Source organism: Nicotiana tabacum, chromosome 3, assembly GCF_000715075.1.
Source record: "Nicotiana tabacum cultivar K326 chromosome 3, ASM71507v2, whole genome shotgun sequence".
Classification (NCBI taxonomy): domain Eukaryota; kingdom Viridiplantae; phylum Streptophyta; class Magnoliopsida; order Solanales; family Solanaceae; genus Nicotiana; species Nicotiana tabacum.
In genome coordinates this window covers 82,056,124-82,083,889 of record NC_134082.1, presented here as the reverse complement: position 1 = coordinate 82,083,889, position 27,766 = coordinate 82,056,124, and the positions used below count along the sequence as shown (strand labels likewise).

Sequence of the window (27,766 nt, the reverse complement as noted above, 5' to 3'; positions counted from 1 at the left end):
CCGACGATAGTAGCCTACCAATCCCAAGAAACTCCAAATCTCTATAGCTGATGCTGGTCTAGGCCAGTTCTTGACTGCCTCAATCTTCTTCGGATCAACCTGAATACCCTATGCTGATACAACATGACCCAGGAATGCAATTGAACTCAACCAGAACTCACACTTCGAGAACTTAGCATATAACTGACTATCCCTCATGGTCTGAAGAACCATTCTAAGATGATGCTCGTGCTCCTCCCGGCTGCGGGAATAGATCAAAATATCATTAATGAAGACTATAACGAACGAATCCAAATAAGGCATGAACACTCGGTTCATCAAATCCATAAAAGCTGCTGGGGCATTTGTCAACCTGAATGACATTACCAGGAATTCATAATGCCCGTACCGAGTGCGAAAAGCTGTCTTAGGGACATCGGATGCCCTAATCCTCAATTGATGGTAGACAGATCTCAAGTCAATCTTCGAAAATACCTTGGCACCCTAAAACTGATCAAACAAGTCATCAATCCTCGGCAATAGATACTTATTCTTGATTGTAACCTTGTTCAACTACAAATAATCAATACAGATTCTCATCGATCCGTCCTTCTTCTTAACAAACAATACCGGCGAAACACTCAGCCTAATGAAACCCTTCTCAAGCAAGTCTTGCAACTGCTCCTTCAACTCTTTCAACTCAGGCGGGGCCATACGATACGGCGGGATAGAAATGGGCTGAGTGCTCGGAGCCAAATCAATGCAAAAGTCAATATCCCTGTCGGGTGACATACTTGGCAGGTTTGAAGGGAAAACCTCAGGAAACTCACGAACAATGGGCACAGAATCAATAGAAGGAACCTCAGCACTAGAATCATGAACATATTCCAAATAGGCCAAACACCCCTTCTCGACCATACGCCGAGCCTTCACATAAAAAATAACACTACGGGTAGAATGACCAGGAGTCCCTCTCCACTCTAAACGAGGTAAAACTGGTAAGGCTAAGGTCACAGTCTTGTCATGACAGTCCAAGATAGCGTGGTAAGGTGATAACCAGTCCATCCCTAATATGACATCAAAATCGACCATGTCCAAAAGAAGCAAATCTACACAAGTCTCAATACCTCCAATCACAACTATACAAGAACGATGGACTCGATTTACCACAATAGAGTCACCTACCGGTGTAGACATATAAACAGGAACACTCAAAGAATCACTAGGCATTACCACATACAGTGCAAAATAAGATGACACATATGAGTATGTAGACCCTGGATCAAACAACACTGAAGCATCTCTATCACAAACCAGAATCGTATCTATAATAACTACATCAGAAGCCTCAGCCTCGGGCCTGGCTGGAAGAGCATAACATCGGGGCTGGGCCCCACCACCTTGAACTACATCTCTGGAATGGCCTGCTGATGTTTGTCCTCCACCCCTAGCGGTCTGAGCTCCACCTTTAACACCTCTACCTGTACCTCTAGCACCTCTACCCCCACCTCTAACTGGCTGGGCGGGCTGTGGAACACTCAGTGCCTGAACCATGGCACGAGAACCCTGTTGCTGAGAACTGCTCGGTGCTCGAGGGAAATACCTAGCAATGTGCCTCGTGTCTCCATAAGTAAAACAAGCCCTCGGCTGCTGGGGTTGACAACCCTGGAAACTCTGAAGTGGCGGTGCACTGATAGGAGATGGTAGTGCACTGTAGGACTGCTGATCAGAATACTGCATCTGAGAACCACGGCCACCTGAAGCACCGTGAGAAACCTGAAGTGCTGACTGAAAAGGCCTGGGAGGATGGCCTCTACCATACGAATCCCTACCTCCAGACGAGGTACCACTGAATCTACCTGAATGACGGGGCCTCTTATCCGACCCATGACCACCTCCCTGTGATAGAACCATCTCTACTCTCCTGGCCACATTGGCCGCCTCTTGGAAGGAAATATTACTCCCTGTCTCCCTAGCCATCTAAAGACGAATCAGCTGAATAAGTCCATCAATGGACCTCCTCACCCTTTCTCTCTCGGTAGGAAGTATGATAAGAGCATGACGAGCCAAGTCGATGAATCTGGTCTCATACTGGGTGACAGTCATAGAACCCTACTGGAGACGCTCAAACTACCTCCGATAAGCCTCTCTCTGAGAGATGGGGAGAAACTTCTCCAGAAATAGCTGAGTAAACTAATCCCAAGTCAATGCTGGTGATCCGGCTGGTCTAGCCAAACAATAATCCCTTCACCAAGTCTTGGCGGATCCAGACAAGCGAAAAGTGGCAAAATCGACCCCATTGGTCTCAACTATCCCCATGTTCCTAAGAACCTCATAACAACTGTCTCGATAATCCTAGGGATCCTCAGTAGATGCACCGCTGAAAGTAGTAGTAAAGAGCTTGTTGAACCTATCCAGCCTCCACAAAGTATCGGCAGACTAGCTGCTCCATCACCGGTCTGAGCTACCATACCCGGATAAACTACTTCAACTGGCTGAACCGCTAGAGTCTGAATCTGGGGGGCTACCTGCTCCGGAGTGCGAGTAGCAGGAGTTTGGGATCCTCCTCCAGCCTGAGAGATGGCTGGTGCTATAGGAAGAAAACCTGCCCGGGTGACACTCTCCATAAGGCCCACTAGATGGACTAGAGCATCCTGGAGTACTGGGGTAGCAACAAACCCCTCTGGGACCTGAGCTGAGCCCACCGGAACTACTGGGGCCGGAACCTCATCATTAAAATCAACCTGAGGCTCTGCCGCTGGTGTTGTTGCTCTAGGCTGAGCTCTACCCCTACCTTGGCCTCTAGCACGGCCTCGACCTTGCCCTATGCCCCTCATGGGAGCTGCTGTTGGGGGTCGGGCTGCTGGTCAGTGGATGAGGAAGCGTGTGTTCTCGCCATCTGCGAAAGAATAGAGTAGAAATTCAATTAGCATTGAGAAACCAAACCAAACGATAGGAAAGAATAAGTATGAAGTTTTCCTAACTCTGTAACCTCTTGGGGATAAATACAGACGTCTCCGTACCAATCCTTCAGACTCTACTAAGCTTGTCAGTGAAAAGACCCATGTAACCTAGAGCTCTGATACTAACTTGTCACGACCCGGATTTTCAACCCTCGGGAGTCGTGATGGCGCCTACTAATGTAAGCTAGGCAAGCCAATCCTTTAAACTAATTACTCCATTATCTAATTAATTCTTTTTAACAGATATAAAGCGATAACGTATAATCAGCGAAATATTCAATTAAGCGGAAGAAAAACAATAGAATATCTGATTATGTAGCTATTACAACTACTTAAGCCTTAATCACCCAAAACCTGGTGTCACAGTGCACAGACGGTCTAAGACTGCTAAATACAAGATCCGAGAATAAAAGTCACGTCGTTTCTAAAGCAAAAAGATGAAACAAGAAATAAAAGATAGATGAGACGCTAGGGCCTGCGGACACCTGCAGGTCTACCTTGGATCTCCGCATGGAATGAAGGTAGCTTCCAACTACGGTCCAAGAGCTGCTCCGGGATCTGCACATAATGTAGAGTGTAGTGTCACACCTCCTTTTTCCGCGCCCGAGGGGGCGCAGGGGGAGTTTTTCCAATTAAAGGACAATCGAAACGGGATTTATTTATTAATTTCAGAGTCGCCACTTGGGAGATTTAGGGTGTCCCAAGTCACCAATTTTAATCCCGAATTGAGGAAAATAATGACTCTATATTATAGTCTGCGTACCAGAAATCCGGATAAGGAATTCTGTTAACCTGGGAGAAGGTGTTAGGCATTCCCGAGTTCCGTGGTTCTAGCACGGTCGCTTAATTGTTATATTCGGCTTGATTATCTGATTTTATACAAGTATGAACTTATGTGCAAATTTTAACTTTTAACCGCTTTATTATTATTGTTTTTTACAAGAATGTGAACATCGCTTAAAACACGTCTTTGGACTGCGTCACATGAAATGCACCCACAATCTGGAACGCATTTTATTTGATGTTTTGAGATTTGGATTTGGGTCGCATGAAATGCACACCCGAGTTTAAGAAAAATAAATTATTAAACGCGCGCCTAAAGAGACTATCGCGTTATTATTTTTGCGGAGGCCGTGAAATTCGCTAAACGACCCTCCTGAATTCTAAGTAATTTTAAACAAGTATTTACTGAGGGCCCCGCAATTTGTATTTTTATTCGGCGAGGCTCATCTCATTCTTATTTTTTAAAGAATTTGCAACGTCATGGAAATGCATCTCGGGCCACGCCACAATCAATGCGCCCGTGACTAGAGACATATTTCGACTCCGTTGAGATTTGGATTTGGGTCACATAAATGTGCACCCGAGCTTAGGGAGATAACATTATTAAAGGCGCGCCTAAAACAACTAGCGCATTATTATTTTGGGGTAGGGCCGTGAAATTTGCTAAACGACCCATCCCGGAATCTAAGTATTTAATACATATATTTTGTGAGGGCCCCGCAATTTGTCCCTTTTATTCGGCGAGGCTCGTCTCATTTTATTCTTTATTATTACTATTATATTTTTTTTATTTTTTTTATTTTTTTAAAAGGATGTCATTTTTATGTCTTTAACAATACTAAGACTTACGGCCTCTTTACAACTAAAATCCCATGACTTGTTAAAAGTTTAATAAAAGGAGTTTAGTGAATGAGTGTTTCGGTAGTAGTAACAGCATGCACTAATACTATTTTTCGAATGACCTAACCGAAGGAAAGGACGAACAGATTAACGTCAAACTTGTGTCATAGAACGACTAGTCCAACTTAATTAAACGACATCAAATAAACAAGAATAACATAACATAAAAATGAACCAAAATGCAGACAATGAAACATAGGCAGAAAATTTCCAAACCAAATTTTTATATTGCATCTCGAACATTCAACGTAAGTTTATTTATCTAATACATCGAGGTTTACTAACCTTTGCACCTCGACAAACTCAGAGCGACAAACACGATTCCGACGGAACTTAAGTCGGACCTTTCTGAACGAAGAACAACGACGGAACCTCGGACAGCGCCTCGACGTACCGGACCTCGACTCAACCTTTGGACCTTGGACTGGAACTCGACCTCAACACAAGGTCGAGCAGCTCGCCTCCATGAACTCCGGCTCAACTAGTGGCGTGAAGCTGACGGACTGTTTAGTCGACGATTGTGGGGGTCGACGGGCAGTGTTTAATGGTGACGGGGTGATGGTTGTCGACTGGAAAATGACGAGGGCGTTGGTTGCGACAGTAGGGTGGGTTGTTTGGGCAGTGGTTAATGGCTGGAGCTCGGACGTGAGACAGTGGTTGGTTTTGGGTTATGGTCGCCGGACATGGTGGAGAGCTTCGACAACGCAGCAACAGATGCTCGAGTTCCGGCTAGGGGGCAGCGACGACGCGATGGAAATGTAGCAGCAGTCGCTGCTTGACGGGGGCTAGACGTGGTGGGTCGTTGACGGAATGGTTTTGGGTGGAACGAGGGTGTTCGTTTGAGAGGCTTGGTGGTCGACGGACTGGGCTGTAGTTTTGGACGCTGGGGAGGTCGTCGTGGGTTTTTGGACGTGAGGGGTGGTGGTTATGGCGTCGGGGTGGTGTTTGGGAGGAGGAGGTTGGTCCGTTGATGGAGTGTTGGTGGTGGGCTGTTCGGAGGTTGACGACGGGGTGGTTTTTGGGTAGGGTCCTGCTAGGTATTTGCTTCTTCTTCTTCTTGAAGAGAAGCGTGAACAGTAGTCCTTTCCTTCCAAAATTTAAAAATCCTCCTATTCGTTTTTTTCCCAGTCCGTTTTTTCTTCTTTCTTCTTTCGGTTCTCTTTCTTTCTTCTTTATGAAGAAGAAAGGTGAACAGTGGTCCCCCCTTTCAAAAATTTCAAAAGTCCAAAAGTCCTCCTGCCCGTTCTTTTCTTTGTTTAAGATTTCCAAAGTCCCCTCTTTTTCAAATTCCAAGTCCTTTCGTTGGTCCCCCCTCTTTTTTAAATTTCGTCCGTGTTTCAATGCCCATGAAAATGAGCCCCACGCGTGGTGGGGTTCGAGGCATATGTCCCCCACGCGTGGTGGGGTTCCCCACGTGTCCTGGACACGGTTTATTATGGGCTAGGTCCGAAAATTAGGCCTAAAACCGGGTAGTTTGAACCCGAATATTATTCTTTTGCCCGGACCCGAGAAATAGAAACACGTTGCTTAACTAGTCCTATGTAAGCAAAATAACTACCAAAAATAAGACTAGTATTTAAACAAAACTATATCTTTTTTAAATATTTTTCAAGGTTTAAAATAGCTACAAAATATTAATAAAACTATTTTTTGTAATTTTCGTTTTTAAATATTAAGATAAAATATGAGGTAATATTTTTGTATTTTTTCAAAGTTAAAATGCCTATAAAACTTTAATAGAATTATTATTTTTGTATTTTTTCGAAATTATATAAGGTATAAAAATAAAGTGCAATTTTTGTATTTTTCAAGTTTATGAGAAATACATAAACTAAAATTTATATATATATTTTTTGAAATTTTCTTTTTTGCAACGAAATAAAGTAAAAATAGTTAAAATAGCTATATTAGTCCTAAATTAGATATTTTAAGCTAAGAGCGTAAAAATTCCCGGGGAGGGTCAAAAATCACGTGCTTACAGCTGCCCTCTTTGACTGGAAACACGAAGAGTTTTCCGACAAAGAACGACTAGACGTGTTTTTGACCCGACCATTACTTGGACGGACTACAACACTTAAGGAAAGGAAGGGAATGTGACCGAGCCCTGGTATCTGAGCTGCCTACATATCCTTGGTTATACAGGAATCAGGCCACGTGTAGTTCGGGAATGAGAGAGATAGTGAAGTTGTACCGAGGTGAAGAGCCGATCGAGGTGTCGTTCCGTCGAGGTTCCGGTCCGCGGTCATGTCGTTACAACAAAAATGAAAACTGGAAAAGACTAACTAAGCCTATCAGCTACTAGTTACAAGGATTCCTATCTTCAAGTCTTCTGAAACTTGGTCTTGAGTCTTGAATGGTGCTTCATACAGACTTTGGATTTGAACCTTGATACTTGCTAGTTGTAGGCGCTAGTTCTTGAGCAGATCACATCCGTTCTCCACTTCCGTGCTTCGGATTCATTCATTTTTTCTTTTTCTTTTTCTTTTTTCTCTTTTTTTTCTTTTTGTGACTAGCTTTTGTTGACCCTCTCAGACTGTTGACTCGCATTCTTGGGGCGAGCTTCTTGTTGCTTCTATCTTGGATTGAGTGCTGGGGATTTTTGTTGTGGCTTTCTGCCTTCCAATGGGTTACGGCTTGACTTTGAACGATCCCGCTGTTCTACAGGCGGACCCCTAACTTCTTCAATCTTTGACATATAACAATCTTTTGCTCTACAGGCAGGCCCCTGACAATCAAAACAAACAAAACAAACAAAATTTCCTAACCCAGTTTTCACTGGGAAGGTTTGTGAGTTGTTAGCAAAATCGTAGCCCACTGATACTACTGATGCAGTGCTGAGAGTGAACTAAACACTAGATTAGGATGTATTCTCTTCTTTTTTTTTCAAAATGTTTTTTTTTTTAGCATCTTAGGAGAAAGATTCATCGGACTAAGATTTTGACCCTAGAAGAAGGTTCATCAGACTAGGTCTTTTCTTTTTGGTATCTTAGGAGAAAGATTCATCGGACTAAGATTTTGATCCTAGGAGAAGGTTCGTCAGACTAGGTCTCTATCTTAGGAGAAAGATTCGTCAGACTAAGATTTTGATCCTAGGAGAAAGTTCATCAGACTAGGTCATTTTTTGTTTTTGGTATCTTAGGAGAAAGATTCATCAGACTAAGATTTTGATCCTAGGAGAAAGTTCATCAGACTAGGTCATTTTTTGTTTTTTGGTTATCTTAGGAGAAAGATTCATCAGACTAAGATTTTGATCCTAGGAGAAAGTTCATCGGACTAGGTCTCTATCTTAGGAGAAAAATTCATCGGACTAAGATTTTGATCCTAGGAGAAGGTTCGTCAGACTAGGTCATTTTTTGTTTTTGGTATCTTAGGAGAAAGATTCATCAGACTAAGATTTGGATCCTAGGAGAAGGTTCGTCAGACTAGGTCTCTATTTTTGGTATCTTAGGAGAAAGATTCATCAGACTAAGATTTGGATCCTAGGAGAAGGTTCGTCAGACTAGGTCTCTATCTTAGGAGAAAAATTCATCGGACTAAGGTTTTGATCCTAGGAGAAGGTTCATCGGACTAGGTCATTTTTTGTTTGTTATCTTAGGAGAAAGATTCATCGGACTAAGATTTGGATCCTAGGAGAAGGTTCGTCAGACTAGGTCTCTATCTTAGGAGAAAAATTCGTCAGACTAAGATTTTGATCCTAGGAGAAAGTTCATCGGACTAGGTCATTTTTTGTTTTTGGTATCTTAGGAGAAAGATTCATCAGACTAAGATTTGGATCCTAGGAGAAGGTTCGTCAGACTAGGTCTCTATCTTAGGAGAAAAATTCGTCAGACTAAGATTTTGATCCTAGGAGAAAGTTCATCGGACTAGGTCATTTTTTGTTTTTGGTATCTTAGGAGAAAGATTCATCAGACTAAGATTTTGATCCTAGGAGAAAGTTCATCGGACTAGGTCATTTTTTGGTTATCTTAGGAGAAAGATTCATCAGACTAAGATTTTGATCCTAGGAGAAAGTTCATCAGACTAGGTCATTTTTTTTTTTTTGGGTATCTTAGGAGAAAGATTCATCAGACTAAGATTTTGATCCTAGGAGAAGGTTCGTCAGACTAGGTCTCTATCTTAGGAGAAAAATTCGTCAGACTAAGATTTTGATCCTAGGAGAAGGTTCATCAGACTAGGTCTTTTCTTTTTGGTATCTTAGGAGAAAGATTCATCAGACTAAGATTTTGATCCTAGGAGAAGGTTCATCAGACTAGGTCTCTATCTTAGGAGAAAAATTCGTCAGACTAAGATTTTGATCCTAGGAGAAGGTTCATCAGACTAGGTCATTTTTTGTTTTTGGTATCTTAGGAGAAAGATTCATCAGACTAAGATTTTGATCCTAGGAGAAGGTTCGTCAGACTAGGTCTCTATCTTAGGAGAAAAATTCGTCAGACTAAGATTTTGATCCTAGGAGAAGGTTCATCAGACTAGGTCATTTTTTGGTTATCTTAGGAGAAAGATTCATCAGTAAAACATAAACTTAGGAGGAAATGCGTCTCCTATGGGTAAAACTAACTTAGGAGGAAATGCATCTCCTATGGGTAAGACTAAAACAAGAGGAAATGCATCTCCTATGGGTGAAACTAAAATGAACTTAGGAGGAAATGCATCTCCTATGGGTAAAACTCAAACTTAGGAGGAAATGCATCTCCTATGGGTAGAACTCTAATGATTTCAAACTAGGAAGTGCGTCTCCTATTAATGAAACCTTCGCTTTCTTTTTTTTTTTTTGAATTATTTACTTACCTGCGTTGTCCTCCCTCGAAACTGTTGGGGATTATTTAGATGGGGATGACTTTTTACCCCCCCTTTTTTTTGTTTTTTTTCTTCATTATTATCTTTTTATTCTTCTTTTTTGGTTTTATTCTTTTTTTTTCGCATAGCTTCTTCCTTCGAAGACTACCTCCCTTGAGAGTCGTTTTGCCTTTCCCTGAAAGGAACCGCTGAGGATACCGCCTTTCCAACCTTGTGTTGGACCCCTCGCAACTGCTAGGGATAACACTTTTGAGGAATTATTTACTTACCTGCTAGGGATAACACTGTTGGGCAAAATGTTATCAGCTGGGGGTACCTGACTTCCAGAAAATTTCCTAAATGGAAGGAAAATTTTCTGCCCCAGTTTGATAATATCCCTTGTGGCATGCAGTTCTGGCATCAATGCCATTTCCTTTACCTGTTTCAAATCAAACAAAATTGTTAGTTTAAAACATGGTGGTTGGTTGTGATACTCCTACTGGGATGGCTTTCCCTTTCTCCTTCCTTTCTCTGTGCTCCACAACTTGTTGGGGATGATATCGTGTGCTGGGGATAATCCCTTCCTGCTAGGGATATCCCTCTTCTTTTGTGGCATAGCTCGAAAACTGGCGTTTTCCCGACCTTTTAGTCTAGTATGGATTTCGCCCAATCGTGCTCACTGCTCTCCTTGCTCTGTTCATGGGCCATGGCCTTTGAGGTTTATAACCTTGGTTTTGGCAAGGATATCTCTCTTGACGCTCGTCAATCCTTCTGTCAATTCCCTTTGCTGGGGATATCTTTTTGACATTGGCTTCGCGTTTGTTCCTTGCTGACTATACCATTTGGATATACTAGTCAGATCTCATCTTGGAAAGATGATGGCATATTTTGAAGTCATTTCATACTTGTTCTGACCGGACAGACTCTATTGGGGAAATTTTTTATGAAAGGAGAAAGATAACAGAAACAAAATAAAAGACAAAGGAAACGATGACTCTTTTACAAAAGAAACTATAAATAAAAACCTATCAAACGCAGATACCGACTCTAATGGCCATGACATGCATATGGGGCCTATCCTCTACCGTCAATCATCTTTCAAGATCTTCAATTGGCGATTCCCCATCTGATTCTCAATCTTATTCGACTTGTAGTGCCCGAAGGGTTTTCACTATCAAGTCTCTCTCATTTTTGGTTCTTCTCTCAGCTTTCATCGCCTTATGGTGCCTGTGAAGGTTTTCACCAATAAGACTCTCTCGTTTTGTATCACTTTCCAGCTGGGGATTTGGAGTGTCGCCGGTATGACTCTTTCTGCTAGAGATTAGAGTCCTTTCTGCTGTGGAACAAAATGTTATGTTCGCCGGTAAGACTCTTCATTTGTCTGACTTGGCATCTTTTGAAGACTGGTCAGAAGGTCTTTCTTTGGACCGTAATGTGGGTTTTGGATAGGGCTAGAAAGAAAGGGTATAAAAGGCTCAAAAATGCATTAATTTTGGGTTATTAATTACAACCTTCGGAATTAGATTTATTTACATCAAACGCAACATCTGCCCCAGTTTCTTGCTTGGGGATATTTTAATTGATTTTTTTTTTCATTTTTCAAAACTATGACCGAGCTGTGAAGCGCCTACGTATCCTCTTTGAGGAATCAGGTCAAACGTAGTTCCCAATTCCTCTGTTTTCATTGTGACTTTCTTTTCACTCATTTCTTATCTTTCTTTTCTTTTTTCTTTTGCTTTTTTTCTTGCTTGTTTTTTGTTGTTTTGCTATTCTTTTTTTTTTATCTTCCATGTTCGCATCTTCTAGTCGTTGCTACTGATTCCGAACGAGGGGTATGAAAGAAAAAATAAATAAGGCTCAAAAGGGGTAACAAAGGATAAAGTGTTTAGGTAGCAGAACAAAATGCCTTCATCATTCCAGTCTTTAAAACATGCCAAGTGCAAACAACACAATTTAAACCTTTAGTCCCTTCTGATGGTGCTGGACTTGACAATTATGTTAAACGTCTGTTTGTTCATTCGTCACTTCTAAAGCACCGTCGGGTGACACTCTCTTTCTCATTATTGTGAACGAACCTCATGCCAATTTGGCAAATCTTGCTTTTAAACGGTTTTCTTTTTGTTTAACTTGCCCCAATTCTACATGACTCGAGCTCTAAATAATCTCAAACCGTCCTTATTTTCTTTAAATGGATTGATCGCCTTTCTGGGGTTTTATGATTAACTTTAAAGACTAGGCCCAAACTGTGTGCGCAGGTCACGTCCCTAGAATCGGCATGGAATCACAAAATGATAAAAGGACTAAACAAAAGATGACTGGAAATAATAAAAGACCGGACTTTGTATTAGACTACCAGTGAAATGGTTTAAATAACAAAACAAACAAAACAATCCAGAACAAAATCCTAAAAACAAACTGGACAAGACAACATCCGACTCAATAACCCTAATAATCCGAACAACAGAAATGACAATAAAATGAGCCACCACAAGCTTCTCTCTTGCTGACCCAGGAACAAAACGTCCTCCCACTTTATCAAAATTGGCATTTTAGCCACTGAGCTTTGCATCAATACTGCCGAGACCATTACCAGCTTCAACCTCATCAACCTCCGTCAGCAAATTCTCGAGGAGGTTCGAGTGCTCCATGTCACTGTTATTAATCGCAACCCGCCCTTCTCGGATCATTTTCTCTACTTCCCTTTCTCCAGCTATGACAACTCTCAATGTTGTGCCCTATGACATTGGAGTGGTAGGCGCATCGTGCTGCCGGATCAAAGCTCCTTGCAAGCGGATTTATAGTACATGCGGGGAGTGGCTCAATCGAACCAGCATGCCTTAGCCTTTCAAACAGACTGGCATAAAATACCCCGATGGGGGTGAGAGCCTTTCCTCGTTTCAGCAACCTCTTCATTCTTGCATGTTGACAGGGCCGGAAACCTGATCCAGGTGGCTTTTGGTAGGCTTGTGTAGGTGGGTAGGCATTTTGTGGAGCCGGGTGCCTAGAAAGTGAAGTATGGCGGGGAAAGAAGTGGTGTTGGGGAGCGGAGAAGCATTGAGGAGTGATGGAGCTACTCGGGTAGCTCGGAAGGCTGCCATAAGTGGGTTGGGATGGAGAGTATGGGGGATCTTCCATTATGGTGTTGGGTGCTTGGGAAATGACCGAGCTCAAGAGACTTGGCGGTGGAGGGGGTGGTGTTTTTCCCGTTATCCATGCCTGATACATGTCTGCCACATGCTGTCTCAGCATTCTCACTTCTTCTACCAACCCGCTGTTCCGTTCGATCAATTGTTGTCGGTCATCAGTACCGACCCACTCGGTTCTGCGGTTCTGAGCCATTGTCCTTTGATTTTGCTTTGCAGGGAGGAGTTACCACAACCAACCACTTTCTATATATGGACACATCAAAGGGAAGCCATCACGTTAGTGTTAGGGCATTGGACAGACAATCATATATCAGAGATACAATGCGCCTAAACAGTCAGACAATTGTGCCCCTCTGAAAATTTCCCACACTTTCCTTTATTTATTTATTCTTTTTTTTGTTATTATTATTATTATTTTTTTTTAGTGGTGGTCGAATCTTATGGAGATTGCCTACGTATCATGTCCCCGCATGAATCAGACCTTGCGTAGTTCGGACCAATAAAAGATAAACAATAATAAACGCACACATTTTTTTTGGAATTTCCAATTTTCAAATTAAAACAAACTTGATTGCAAAAACAGACTTTTGACAAGAGACAACAAACGGACCCGAAAATCAAAATAATTCGCATACTCTAATCAACAATTACAAAATCAAAAACGAACGGATAGTTCCTTTCCCCGTTTGCCAAATGCAACCGGACGGTTATTTTTTGCAAATGTGGCCCCTTCCAAATTTCATATAAATTTTGAGGCCGGGGAGGATTATTTTATGACACTTTACAAATTTGTCCATTCTTTTACGAAAATAACCTTTCGACAACCGAAGATACTCTAAGGCTATTTCGGCAAGAACGGTTTAAGACGCGGCCGAAGCTGGCTCGGCTTATTATGACAAAAGACGGTATTCACCTGACCGTCGACTCTTTTTCAAATTATAATAAAACTTGGTGTTGCAAAACACGGCCCTTCAGCGCCTCGGGGACGAAGATCTTTTAAGGCTGTGTGGGTCAATTGGACCAAGTCTTAAAAATGACCCAAAAGTGGCTGTTTATGCAAAGTCAGCCTTCCGGCGTCCCTTTCGGGAACATTCGGCTATGTCTTGATAAAACAGCGTCACCTGACTTTCTTTATGACAAAATTAAAATTTGACATATATTTTTTATTTATTTGTTTTTTGGCTATTTTAGCAAAAGGTGGGTTGGACATCACCCGACTTATTTATGACAAGATTAAAATTTTTGATTTTTAGCTATTTTAGCAAAAGGTGGGGTTGGACCCGATGAGGGTTGCCTACGTATCTCACATCCGGTGAGAATCAAACCCGCGTAGTTCGGGCAAATAAGCTATTTTTGAGAAGACCCTTTTCCATTTCTATTTTTTTTTTTTTATTATTTTTTCACAACAATCAAATAGACTATTATTTTTCATTCATAACAAACAAACAAATTAACGAAAAACATAAAACATTCCTTCTTTTTGAGAAGGTGGGGTTGGACCCGATGAGGGTTGCCTACGTATCTCACATCCGGTGAGAATCAAACCCGCGTAGTTCGGTCTTTGAGAATAAGTAGGCAAATAAGAAAAAGTAGATGAACTAACTTTTTTTTTTTGAATTTGCGAAGGAAGGAAAATAAAAGAAGCAAGGAAGTATTTTTGTTTTGATTGATTTTCTTTTAAAAGAAAGACTTCTAAGATATTTTTTGAATTTTCATTTGCTTTTTTTTTTTCTTAATTCTAAAGAAGAAGAAGAAAAATATTCTTCGGAATTTTGCTTTTAATAAAAGGAATGCTTCTCAATTTTTTTTTTTTTTGGGATTTTGAATTTTCTTTTCAATTTTGAAAAAGAATCAAAATATTTTCGGATTTTTTTTTTATTATATATACATGTTTTTTTTTAAAACAATTAGAAAGAATTTCTAAAGAAATCAATAATGGAAAGTATTTTTGGATTATTGTAATTTCAGCATTTTCATAAACAAGTAAATAAACATATTTTTTTAAAAAAAACAAGACCCTTTTTTACTTTTTTTTTATTTATTTTTTATGGCAAGACAAACTATTTTTTTTTTGAAAAACAAAACCAAACAATGATGATTTTTTCTACTTTTCCTTTGTTGTTAATAAAACTAACTAATAAGACATATATTTTCCTTATTTTCTCAAAAATTCGGCAGAGTTCCGACACTACTTGGACATTTGTTTTTTTCACATTTATAAACTGTTATTTTTCCTCTTTTCCACTATTTCTAACTTGTGGATGATGATGAAAAAACATACAAATTTTTTTTTTTTTGAATTTTTCAACGTTTTTTTATATATATACATATATACATATATATTTTATTTTTTTATATTTATTATATTTTCAAAAATGTGGCATGGGGGACATAGGGAATTTCAAGATTTCTTGGGTTCCGCAAATGTTCCCCATGTGCTTTTCCCAAAATGAAGCGTGGGAGACATAGTGGATTTCCAAGGCTTCTTGGATTCCACAAATGTTCCCCATGTGCTTTCCCAAAAAGCAAGCGTGGGGGACATAGGGAATTCCAAGAATTCTTGGATTCCACAAATGTTCCCCATGCTTTGATTAAAATAACATCATGCTGGAAAAACGTGCGGCCTTCTTATTTAAATGTGATCAACCTAACAAGGTGTGTTATTTGTCCGCAACTATTATTGGTCCGCCAAACGACCCATTCACCCTTGAATAAATACAACATGTAGCACTTAGGATGCCAAAAGATGGTCTATTATTTTCAGGTTGCTTGTCCTAGACGGACCCAACCCCTGTGTTGAGTCCCCTAAGTCAAATGCACATGATGCAAATAAACGTTCCTACTAGGGATCCGGCATGAAGCTGAGTTATTCTAAGTTGATAACCTGGGTATTTGTTCTAGACCTGGCTTACCCGAGCGGACAACTCGAGCCAAGGATGGGAGCTGTGTACCGGTAACCAAAAGGCCATCCGATTTTGCAACTCCACCGAATCCTCGTTCTATTTTGGTATATGACACTAACAGAAAGAAGCCACGACCAGCGTGCACTCCTCAAGAGAGAGAAGAGAGGGGTTTCGGCACAGTTTGTATATACAGTCCAAATAATATCAAAGCAGTAAAAGCAGCATTTAGCACATTAGGCTCAAACACGTAAAAAAACCAGATAATAAATAAAGACAAATAATAACAATTATTTCAAGCTTGAATTCTTAACCCTGAACCAGTGGAGCTGCTCCGGGATCTGCACATAATGTAGAGTGTAGTGTCACACCTCCTTTTTCCGCGCCCGAGGGGGCGCAGGGGGAGTTTTTCCAATTAAAGGACAATCGAAACGGGATTTATTTATTAATTTCAGAGTCGCCACTTGGGAGATTTAGGGTGTCCCAAGTCACCAATTTTAATCCCGAATTGAGGAAAATAATGACTCTATATTATAGTCTGCGTACCAGAAATCCGGATAAGGAATTCTGTTAACCTGGGAGAAGGTGTTAGGCATTCCCGAGTTCCGTGGTTCTAGCACGGTCGCTTAATTGTTATATTCGGCTTGATTATCTGATTTTATACAAGTATGAACTTATGTGCAAATTTTAACTTTTAACCGCTTTATTATTATTGTTTTTTACAAGAATGTGAACATCGCTTAAAACACGTCTTTGGACTGCGTCACATGAAATGCACCCACAATCTGGAACGCATTTTATTTGATGTTTTGAGATTTGGATTTGGGTCGCATGAAATGCACACCCGAGTTTAAGAAAAATAAATTATTAAACGCGCGCCTAAAGAGACTATCGCGTTATTATTTTTGCGGAGGCCGTGAAATTCGCTAAACGACCCTCCTGAATTCTAAGTAATTTTAAACAAGTATTTACTGAGGGCCCCGCAATTTGTATTTTTATTCGGTGAGGCTCATCTCATTCTTATTTTTTAAAGAATTTGCAACGTCATGGAAATGCATCTCGGGCCACGCCACAATCAATGCGCCCGTGACTAGAGACATATTTCGACTCCGTTGAGATTTGGATTTGGGTCACATAAATGTGCACCCGAGCTTAGGGAGATAACATTATTAAAGGCACGCCTAAAACAACTAGCGCATTATTATTTTGGGGTAGGGCCGTGAAATTTGCTAAACGACCCATCCCGGAATCTAAGTATTTAATACATATATTTTGTGAGGGCCCCGCAATTTGTCCCTTTTATTCGGCGAGGCTCGTCTCATTTTATTCTTTATTATTACTATTATATTTTTTTTATTATTTTTTTTTAAAAGGATGTCATTTTTATGTCTTTAACAATACTAAGACTTACGGCCTCTTTACAACTAAAATCCCATGACTTGTTAAAAGTTTAATAAAAGGAGTTTAGTGAATGAGTGTTTCGGTAGTAGTAACAGCATGCACTAATACTATTTTTCGAATGACCTAACCGAAGGAAAGGACGAACAGATTAACGTCAAACTTGTGTCATAGAACGACTAGTCCAACTTAATTAAACGACATCAAATAAACAAGAATAACATAACATAAAAATGAACCAAAATGCAGACAATGAAACATAGGCAGAAAATTTCCAAACCAAATTTTTATATTGCATCTCGAACATTCAACGTAAGTTTATTTATCTAATACATCGAGGTTTACTAACCTTTGCACCTCGACAAACTCAGAGCGACAAACACGATTCCGACGGAACTTAAGCCGGACCTTTCTGAACGAAGAACAACGACGGAACCTCGGACAGCGCCTCGACGTACCGGACCTCGACTCAACCTTTGGACCTTGGACTGGAACTCGACCTCAACACAAGGTCGAGCAGCTCGCCTCCATGAACTCCGGCTCAACTAGTGGCGTGAAGCTGACGGACTGTTTAGTCGACGATTGTGGGGGTCGACGGGCAGTGTTTAATGGTGACGGGGTGATGGTTGTCGACTGGAAAATGACGAGGGCGTTGGTTGCGACAGTAGGGTGGGTTGTTTGGGCAGTGGTTAATGGCTGGAGCTCGGACGTGAGAGAGTGGTTGGTTTTGGGTTATGGTCGTCGGACATGGTGGAGAGCTTCGACAATGCAGCAACAGATGCTCGAGTTCCGGCTAGGGGGCAGCGACGACGCGATGGAAATGTAGCAGCAGTCGCTGCTTGACGGGGGCTAGACGTGGTGGGTCATTGACGGAATGGTTTTGGGTGGAACGAGGGTGTTCGTTTGAGAGGCTTGGTGGTCGACGGACTGGGCTGTAGTTTTGGACGCTGGGGAGGTCGTCGTGGGTTTTTGGACGTGAGGGGTGGTGGTTATGGCGTCGGGGTGGTGTTTGGGAGGAGGAGGTTGGTCCGTTGATGGAGTGTTGGTGGTGGGCTGTTCGGAGGTGGACGACGGGGTGGTTTTTGGGTAGGGTCCTGCTAGGTATTTGCTTCTTCTTCTTCTTGAAGAAGAAGCGTGAACAGTAGTCCTTTCCTTCCAAAATTTAAAAATCCTCCTGTTCATTTTTTTTCCCAGTCCGTTTTTTCTTCTTTCTTCTTTCGGTTCTCTTTCTTTCTTCTTTATGAAGAAGAAAGGTGAACAGTGGTCCCCCCTTTCAAAAATTTCAAAAGTCCAAAAGTCCTCCTGCCCATTCTTTTCTTTGTTTAAGATTTCCAAAGTCCCCTCTTTTTCAAATTCCAAGTCCTTTCGTTGGTCCCCCCTCTTTTTTAAATTTCGTCCGTGTTTCAATGCCCATGAAAATGAGCCTCACGCGTGGTGGGGTTCGAGGCATATGTCCCCCACGCATGGTGGGGTTCCCCACGTGTCCTGGACACGGTTTATTATGGGCTAGGTCCGAAAATTAGGCCTAAAACCGGGTAGTTTGAACCCGAATATTATTCTTTTGCCCGGACCCGAGAAATAGAAACACGTTGCTTAACTAGTCCTATGTAAGCAAAATAACTACCAAAAATAAGACTAGTATTTAAACAAAACTATATCTTTTTTAAATATTTTTCAAGGTTTAAAATAGCTACAAAATATTAATAAAACTATTTTTTGTAATTTTCGTTTTTAAATATTAAGATAAAATATGAGGTAATATTTTTGTATTTTTTCAAAGTTAAAATGCCTATAAAACTTTAATAGAATTATTATTTTTGTATTTTTTCGAAATTATATAAGGTATAAAAATAAAGTGCAATTTTTTGTATTTTTCAAGTTTATGAGAAATACATAAACTAAAATTTATATATATATTTTTTGAAATTTTCTTTTTTGCAACGAAATAAAGTAAAAATAGTTAAAATAGCTATATTAGTCCTAAATTAGATATTTTAAGCTAAGAGCGTAAAAATTCCCGGGGAGGGTCAAAAATCACGTGCTTACATGTAGTATCAGCACAACCGACCCCATGTGCTGGTAAGTGTCTAGCCTAACCTCGGCGAAGTAGTGACGAGGCTAGGACCAGACCACCAAATAAACCTGTGCAGTTATATAATATACAACGGAAAGTAAAGCAGGAATAAACAAGTAAAGATGGGAGGGGGAAACATGCTTCGGGGAATAACAGGTAAAACAGAATATCAAGAGAACCATAAAGGAATCAAAATCCAACCACTAACAAGAATAAGGAAAATAAAGGCAGATTTCACTTTCTTTTCACATCTTGTTGCAAGCGTGCAACCCGATCCCATTTCCTGTATCTCGTGGCAGGCGTGCCACCCGCTCCCATTTCATGTATCTCGTGGCAGGTATGCCATCCACTCCCATTTTATTTATCTCGTGGTAGGCGTACCACCCGCTCCCATTTTATTATATCTTGTGGTAGGCGTACCACCCGCTCCCACTTCATTATATCTTGTGGTAGGCGTACCACTCGCTCCCACTTCATTATATCTTGTGGTAGGCATACCACCCACTCCTATTTCATTATCTTGTAGTAGGCATACCGCCCACTCCTAGTTACAAGCCAACAATAATCACAAGGAATTCCGGCAAGGGAACAAGAGCAATATAACAACTTCCCGGCAAGGGAACAATGATATTTCAACAACATCTCGGCAAGAAAACAATACTATCAAAACAAACATCCCGGCAAGGGAACAATAATATTAAACAAATATCCCGGCAAGGGAACAATAGTGATAATAACATATGAAGCGCAATACACCACAACGGAGTCATAACAATTATAATACAAGATTCACGAGCATGCTTGACACCAACGTATAGATACTCGTCACCATGCCTATACGTCATACTCCACAATTAACATGTAACAAATAAGACACAACTCCTAATCTCTCAAGCTAAGGTTAGACCAAACACTTACCTGGATGCTACGAACACAATTCACGATTCAACTATAACTTTATCCCTTGATTCCACCACCAATTCGCTAGTCACAACTACTTAATTACATCAATAAACGCTAAATGAATCAACCCCAATACATGAAAATGAGTTTTCTAAAGTTTTACCCAAAAAGTCAAAAATCACCTCCGGGCCCACATGGTCAAAACCCGAGATTCGAACCAAAACCCGATTACTCATTCCCTTACGAACCCAAATATATGATTTGTTTTGAAATCGAACCTCAAATCGAGGTCCAAATCCCTAATTTTTGAAAAATCTAGGTCTACCCAAAATATCCAATCTCTCCCATGAAAATCATTGATTTTAAGTTAAAATCATGTTAAAAGAGGTTAATGATTCAAGAAAACTAGTTAAAAACGACTTACAATTGATTTGGAGAAGAAGAAGCCTTTGAAAAATCGCCCTAGTGTGTTTATGTTTTGAGAGGATATGAAAAATGGGTTAAAATTCGTTTAAGTATAAAAGTTGCAGGTCTGAGATGTGGGAATTGCGAACAAGGGTTCGCAATTGCGAACCCCGACCTCTGTTGGCTTGGGAATTGCAAAGGGAAGTTGAGAAATGCGAACTAGGAATTGCGAATGGAGGTTGGGAAATGCGAACTGGGAATTGCGAAGGGAGGTCGGAAATGCGAACTGATTGCGAAGGGAGGTGGTAAATGCGAAGGCTGCAGGCCTGCAATTCCTTAAGTCCAAAATTTCTCCCCGCGGCCTATCCAAAACTCACCCGAGCCCTCGGGGCTCCAAACCAAACATGTACACCGCCCTAACAATATCATACGGACTCGCTCGTGCATTCAAATCACTAAAATAATATCAACAACTATGAATTAAACCTCAAAATCAATGAATTTTTCCCAAAACTTCTTTAAACATCAAAATTTTCATTTAAGGTCCGAATCACGTCAAATGGATTCCGTTTCTTACCAAACTTCACAGAATTATCTTAAATCATATATAAGACCTGTACCGGGTGCCGGAACCAAAATACGGGCCTGATACCATCTAGTTTTAATCAAAATTCATTTCCAAACCTTATAAATAATTTTAGAACATTCTTTTCTTCAAAAATTCATTTCTCGGGCTTGGGACCTCGGAATTCAATTCCGGGCATACGCCCAAGTCCCATATTTTTCTACGGACCCTCCGGGACCGTCAAATTACGGGTTTGGGTCTGTTTACCCAAAACGTTGACCGAAGTCAAATTAACTCATTTTATAGTCAAAATTTATCATTTTTCATAGATTTTCACGTATAGGCTTTCTGGCTACGCGCCCGAACTACGCACACAAATCGAGGTGATGCTAAAAGAGGTTTTTAAGGCATCGGAACGCAAAATTTTATTTTGAAACAAGTAATAACACTTTGAGTCATCAAAGAAAGTGGGAATGAAAAATATATATTTTTTAGATCGGGTAAATGGGTAGGCAATTTTGAATATGGGTTAGCTATTTAATTGTGTATTAATAGATTTTTGCCACGTGTCAATTTAGAATGGAGCCTGAGTTTGTCCGTTAAAAGGAGGGGCAAAAATATTAAAAAGGATAATGGCAAGGACAAATACCTTCGAATAGTATAACGGAGGATAGGTATAACTAATATTTGATAGTAGATAAACAACTATGACCCTTTTCCGTTATTGAAATGAAATTCCACATGTCAATAGTAAGCTACATGCATTGTGATTATGTAGTCTTGCCGACTTCTATTCTATATCGGTTTTACTCTATTTATTTCATATCCCTACCCATCTATGACATGAGCACTCCTTAAGAACTCTTCGATTCATAATTAATTTTTTCGATTGATATACATAAATTATATACTGTATTATACATATATTATATATTTATTATAATTATTTTTAATTTACACGATTAGGTATTCGACTATTTGGACTAAGGGTGTGTTTGGTATAACAAAAAATATTTTCTTGGAAAACAACTAGTAATCTTATTCATTTTTCGGTATTTGGTACGCAAATTAAGGAAAATGACTTCTCAAGAGTATTCATAAATAATTTAGATATAATAAACATGAAACCATAAACTTTCAAACCAACAACCTTCCGAATCCACAAATTTCATAAACTTTTGAACCGCTAAACTTTCGAAACCGCGGAATTTCGAATCCGTAAACTTTATACTTTCTAAACCCGTAAACTTCCAAACATATAAACCTCCGAATTTATAATTTTGAAACTTGTAAAATTTTGAACATTTAAACCGATTAATAAAAAAATTAAAACTGAAAAATATATTTAAAAAATATTTTTTCGGGGGGGGGGGGGGTGTGACAGTAAAACAGAAAAAAATACAGAAATTTAAATTACAAAAAAAAAGTAAAAAAATCTTTTTTGTGGTGGGTGGGGTGGGTGATGCAGCAAAACGAAAAAACAGAAATTTGAAATTGCAAAAAAAAAAAATTAAGAAAAAGTATTTTTTTTGCGAGAGAGGGGGTGGAGGGGTAGTAGGGCAGGTGATAACGGAAAAACTGAAATTTGAAAAAAATAAGAAGCTTTTTTTGGACAGAGGGCATGAGATGGGTTGGTGAAGGTGAGAAAGGTTGAGAAGAAATTTTGAAAAATATTTTACCTTTTCTTAATAAGGAAAACATTTCCTTCGTACCAAACACACCCTAATTCTTCTCACCTTTATATTTCCTTACACCGAGACAGTGATGTGGTTTACTTTTTCTTTTGGGTGATCAGATAACTTAAATTCAATAAATAAATAAAACAAGCAAGAAGCGTGGATCGTAAACTTTGGTCAAAGCACTCGAAGTAGTAGCGGATTAGAAGTGCACTTGTAAGGCCAAACTGAAATACGTGTCCGCAAGTATTGTAGACACAGCTCAAAAACAACGTGTCCAATTAATTACAAGAGCAATCTGATCTGGACTTGGACAAAAACCACTTGAGACAGACTGTACGCGTTCAGTATTCCTCTTTATCCTTGTGTAAAATCGGAGATCAATAATACTTCAAACTTTTCAGATCTAGTACGATAATAAAGGAAAAATGGGGAGGATGGATTATTTGGCAATGAAAACTGATGAAGACACTAACAAATTGATTAATGAAGATATCAATGAGCTCAAGTTAGCTGCTAAGAAGCTATTTGATCATGCCACTAAACTTGGTGGTCTTGGATTTGGTACTTCTTTCCTCAAATGGGTCTCCTCCTTTGCTGCCATGTAATCTCAATACTTCCTTTTCCTTCCCTTGTCTTACTTCTTTATGTCTAACACAATGTGCGAAATGCTTTGCGCCATAACATTCTTTTTGTCACTGGACTTTGGACATGGAATTTCTTAAAACTGTCTCCTTTAATTTTGAGGTTTTCACTTTCTAAATGTGAAAATTCATAATATTTTCTTTTATCATGTGTTTTTGGGTTAGTTTCACTTTCTGAAGAATTAATAAAAGGTCCTTTTACGAATTTGGTTGTTCGTTGGATAATGTTTAATTTGTTTGATTTAAAATTTTGTAAGAGGATGGTCTTCTGTCAACATATTTTGGGGCCAATTGCTTTAGTATTCGACTAAGGAGCATGTTGAATGTGTCGGCCCACTGTAAATTACATATCAAATATACCTATGGAAAAGGAAAGAGAAATGCATATTGTGTGTGCTGCTAGATTAAAATTTGTACATCGAGTAAAGAATAAATGACATTTAAGTCTACAATAATGTGGTATACCAAAATGATTCGGTTATCCATCGGCCATGACATGACTTGGTTGAAAAATGCTTCAGTTAGCAAAACTGATAACATAGTTGGAAAGTAGAGACTTTTGATCTGGAAAAGGATTAGGCATATTCCACTGTGATTACCAGGGATGTGGAAGTAGCTCTCTCAAAATTAATGTATGAACTTTTCTAGGCTGACACTGCATTTGAGAACCAACAGGCATGTTAATCCCCTGAGGAATATTAAATCCTAGATAATGAGACATGTAGGAGTGCCTTATTGTCATTGACACATTTGCTGGGAAAAGTTATTAAGTAGGAGAGGATAATATTTTTTTCATTCCACCAAGTAATACATGCATTATAGGATTGATCCAATATGCTTAAATATTTGCTCTTTGCTCTGGTTGGACGAAAATTGCTGTGCATATTAGTGTCCAAATTTCAACTCAATGACTTCATTTGAGCTTGTTGCAGCTAGAACTTCAGTTCAGCATGATATGGAATACCATCTTTGTTTTTCTTTTTCGTGATTTTGGGGATCATCCTGTTTAGCTGCTATATTTGTTACTATAAAGCTTAATGTTGTATCTATAGTCCCTCAAATTCAATACTTTGCTTTTACATTATTAACCCTGTTCTAATTTACTTTGCTTTTAACATATTATGAAGAAGTCAATACCAACTCATTGCCCTATAATTTCCTAAGAGTAATTTTTCTATCTATTTTTTTTCATGTTGTGTCTATTTATTTAGATCTCAAAGAAGTAATTCACTTTGAAAACATGAGGAGGTCCAGGAGAAATTTTCGTGGTATCTATTTAAAAGGGAAGAGACATCCCAAGTGTTGAACTGCATTTCTTGACAAACGTTTCATCCTAAACATAGCTGCACTGCGTCAGAGAATCTCTGTCATTGATCTCCTTCGCTGCAATGCAAAAAGAAGTCTAGGGGTTTCTCCCTACATCTTAGTGGGTGCAGTGGAACTTCAAACTGTTGACTCTAAATCTTGAATCCACCTTTACATGGATATGAGATGTCTATTTGTCTTATGCTAATACCGTAATGGAATCTTGGAAGACATTCTTTTTTCTTGTTCGTTATCTTTGATTTGTCAATGTAGTTTTATAGGCAATAATAGATATTGTGATATCATCTCTATCATTTTACGTATGCCCAACTTGGTGGATAGAGTTACCTGATGCCTGTTGCTGGTGGGAGGTAGCAGGTATCCTGTGGAATTAGACGAGGTGTGCTCAAGCTGGCCCGGACACTACGATATCCAAAAAAAATATTAAAAAAATTAAGTATGCCAAAAGAAGACATCAGGAGAACCTATGAAAACATTGTGTCACTTTGCAAAGCTTAATTTTACGGCATATGCTTGCCTTGATCATATCCAAAAACAAAGTTAAGTAATCCCGTGTGTCCTTGTAAAAGAACTAGCCCACTCCCATACTTGATATTAAGTAATCACTCCAAAGAACATGACATGATGCTCATATTGTCTGGAATCGAGGTATAGCTTTTTCTAGGCATGAAATATGCACTTGAGGCTTAAAGAAGGGTTCATTTCAAAACCTTGTAACTACTTTGGTGCACGAAATTAAATTCTGCTCAACTCCTATCTTGGTAACATGAGCTGTTTGAGATTTCTATGATTTCCTAGCACTGCTCTTTAGATTGTCTACTTGTTCTTTCTGTGGTTGAGCTTATTTCCGCTCAACCATTTCATTGCTCGGCCGTTACTCTTTCTCTGCTTTCTACCTTGTGCAGCTTTCTACCTTGTGCAGGAAGTTACTTTTTTGTGTGCATGATGTATAGTGTTCGTGCTTTGTTGTTTAGATGCTTCACTTGTATTCTTGAAGTAAAAGAAAACTTACTATAATATTTTAGTAAATGTCTGCAATATATAATTGTTTTAAGCTTTTAGATGAAGTAATTCAACTATGTGAATCTATGTTGCTCGGACTCTCCAAAAATATTGTTGGGTGCGGGTCGGATCTTTCAAAAGTAGTGTATTTTTGGAGGATCCGACATGAGTGCGGCAGCATTTTGGAGAGTCCGCGCAACATAAATTTGAATAAGTATATTCTGATGTGGTAAGGGAAACTGGTAAAATATGATTTATTTTCGTGGAATGTGGTCAGTTTGCTGGTTGCAAGTAACTCAAAATGCTTAAATTTATTTCATAGTCAACCGCAGGTTTGTATTATCCAATGGTTTCTTGTAGAATAGAACCTAGAGTTTACACCTTTTTCCTGGTGGATTTGGTTATAACCAGTGAAACAAATATTATCTGCAGTTATTTGCTGATACTGGACCGGACAAACTGGAGAACAAATATGCTGACTGGACTTCTAATCCCCTATATTTTCTTCAGTTTCCCTTCAGTGTTATTCCACTTATTCAGGTAAACTTCTCTAGTTTGCTACTATTTGATTTTCCTTGCTTCTTTGTCATCCAAGCAATTCTCTTTTCACTTGATCGCTACCTGATTCAAAGAGATTCTTTTCTTCATTAATCAATTGTCGTTTTTAATCTCCAGAGGAGAGGTTGGGAAATGGATTGCTTTCGTTGCAGTAGTACTCAGGCTTTTCTTTCCACGACATTTTCCAGGTATGAACATTAGCTTTTGATTTATATGATCATAACGTACTGGTTATTGTTTTTATTTTTTTCTGCAATTAAGTTTTTGGCTTTGTAATCCAAGTTTGTGTTACCTTCTCCGCTGACTTCTTCTTAATATTTAAAAAACAGATGAAAACGCTTTCTAGCAAGTAATATGCACCCCAAATTTATTAAGTACCAATTTGACATGTCATGGATCACAGAAGAGATATGTCTCTAAATCTTCCAAACTGCATGTATATTCAACTTTAATTTTATTTATGCGAAACTCCATTTAAATGGAGAAACATGATGAGTGAGGATTCATACAGTTGATAACCCTGAGCTTCACACAGAGATGAGATACTAGCCAGCTACCAATAGCAATAATTTTTAACTAATTGATTCATACTACCAGCACTTTCCTTTCTGTAACTATGTGAATGTTTTGTCAATGGAAAATGTGCTGAGTGCTTCACTGGATATTTTAGAAATAATATAGAAAGTTTTGAAGAAGTTGTGGCATGGCCATCTGGGAATAATCACTAGGTTTGTCTTTGAGATTTTGCTTTCTTTTGGTAGATTCTTCAAAATGTGTTCTGAAGCGTATAATATGATCTGCATATAATGGTAATACCTTTAAACATGATTCTTCCTACGCTTTTGTGTTATTTATAAATGAGTACTTCTCACACTCCGACACTGTAAACATTGTATCAGCATATTTTAACTTGTTGTAGCAAGTTAGTTGCCTAATCCTCCAAGTTACTAATCCCACTTTTTATGGACGCCGCTACATGCTAACCCTTCTGTATAATATTGCCGGGGATCACAGACTGGTTGGAGATGCCTGGTTCATTAATCCTACTTCTAGTGGTTGCACCCAACCTCTTTGCTGACACTTTCAGAGACAGTTGGGTTGGCACTGTGGTGTGTCTTTTGATTGGTTGCTATCTGCTCCAAGAGCACATCAGAGCATCTGGTGGATTCAGAAATTCCTTCACACAAAGCAATGGTATATCTAACACAGTTGGTATTGTCCTTCTGTTGGTTTATCCAATCTGGTCTCTGGTACTCCACGTCGTTTGATAAGCTATCGTTGCAAAGCTGAACTGTGTTTTGGTTGACGAATTTCAATGTTCAATGCTGTGAGCAGACCTCTTCCTTTACTATTAGATGATGAATAAGAATTTTAATATGGATTTGGTTTTGTTGTGGACGTGGTTTGAACATTTCTGGTTAAGTGATTGTAATTTGACATTTCAAGTAGTTATGACTGGATTTTGTGGACCCCCCTGCCCCCCCCCCCCACCCCCCACCACCCCACACGGATTTCACGCTTCAGAATATGAACTTGGTGACAATGCCAGTTAAACATGCTCCTTAGGCGAATGCAAAATAAGTGTTAGGGAAATACCAAGAACATCGATGTATGTAAATATTACATGGAAAGTTAATAGAACAAAGCAATAAAGGAAATGCGTTGATCTAAACATGGCTTGGTAAATGTGTTTCGTTTCTTATTATGAGAAATTTTTAGATCAAGACTTGCACATAGATGTATACCTATTTCACGTATAAAATTGTACATA

At 39.4% G+C, this 27,766-nt stretch overlaps 1 protein-coding gene across 1 annotated transcript; it reads left to right on the top strand.

Annotated features, from left to right (window-relative positions):
* The first annotated feature begins 22,722 nt into the window (after nt 1-22,722).
* LOC107819216 (cold-regulated 413 plasma membrane protein 2) lies at nt 22,723-27,455 on the top strand. Its single transcript, XM_016645303.2, has 4 exons — nt 22,723-23,069; nt 25,870-25,977; nt 26,113-26,183; nt 27,010-27,455. The coding sequence occupies exons 1-4, from the start codon at nt 22,894-22,896 to the stop codon at nt 27,261-27,263; spliced, it is 609 nt and encodes a 202-aa protein (XP_016500789.1). The 5' UTR covers nt 22,723-22,893; the 3' UTR covers nt 27,264-27,455.
* Nucleotides 27,456-27,766: the final 311 nt, after the last annotated feature.

What these genes read in the sequence shown, in the direction of transcription:
- LOC107819216 (XM_016645303.2), top strand. Translation starts at nt 22,894, where the DNA reads ATGGGGAGGATGGATTATTTGGCAATGAAAACTGATGAAGACACTAAC. An exon ending in GTCTCCTCCTTTGCTGCCAT is followed by an intron (nt 23,070 to 25,869) that starts GTAATCTCAATA and finishes TATTATCTGCAG; the next exon opens with TTATTTGCTGATACTGGACC. An exon ending in GTGTTATTCCACTTATTCAG is followed by an intron (nt 25,978 to 26,112) that starts GTAAACTTCTCT and finishes TTTAATCTCCAG; the next exon opens with AGGAGAGGTTGGGAAATGGA.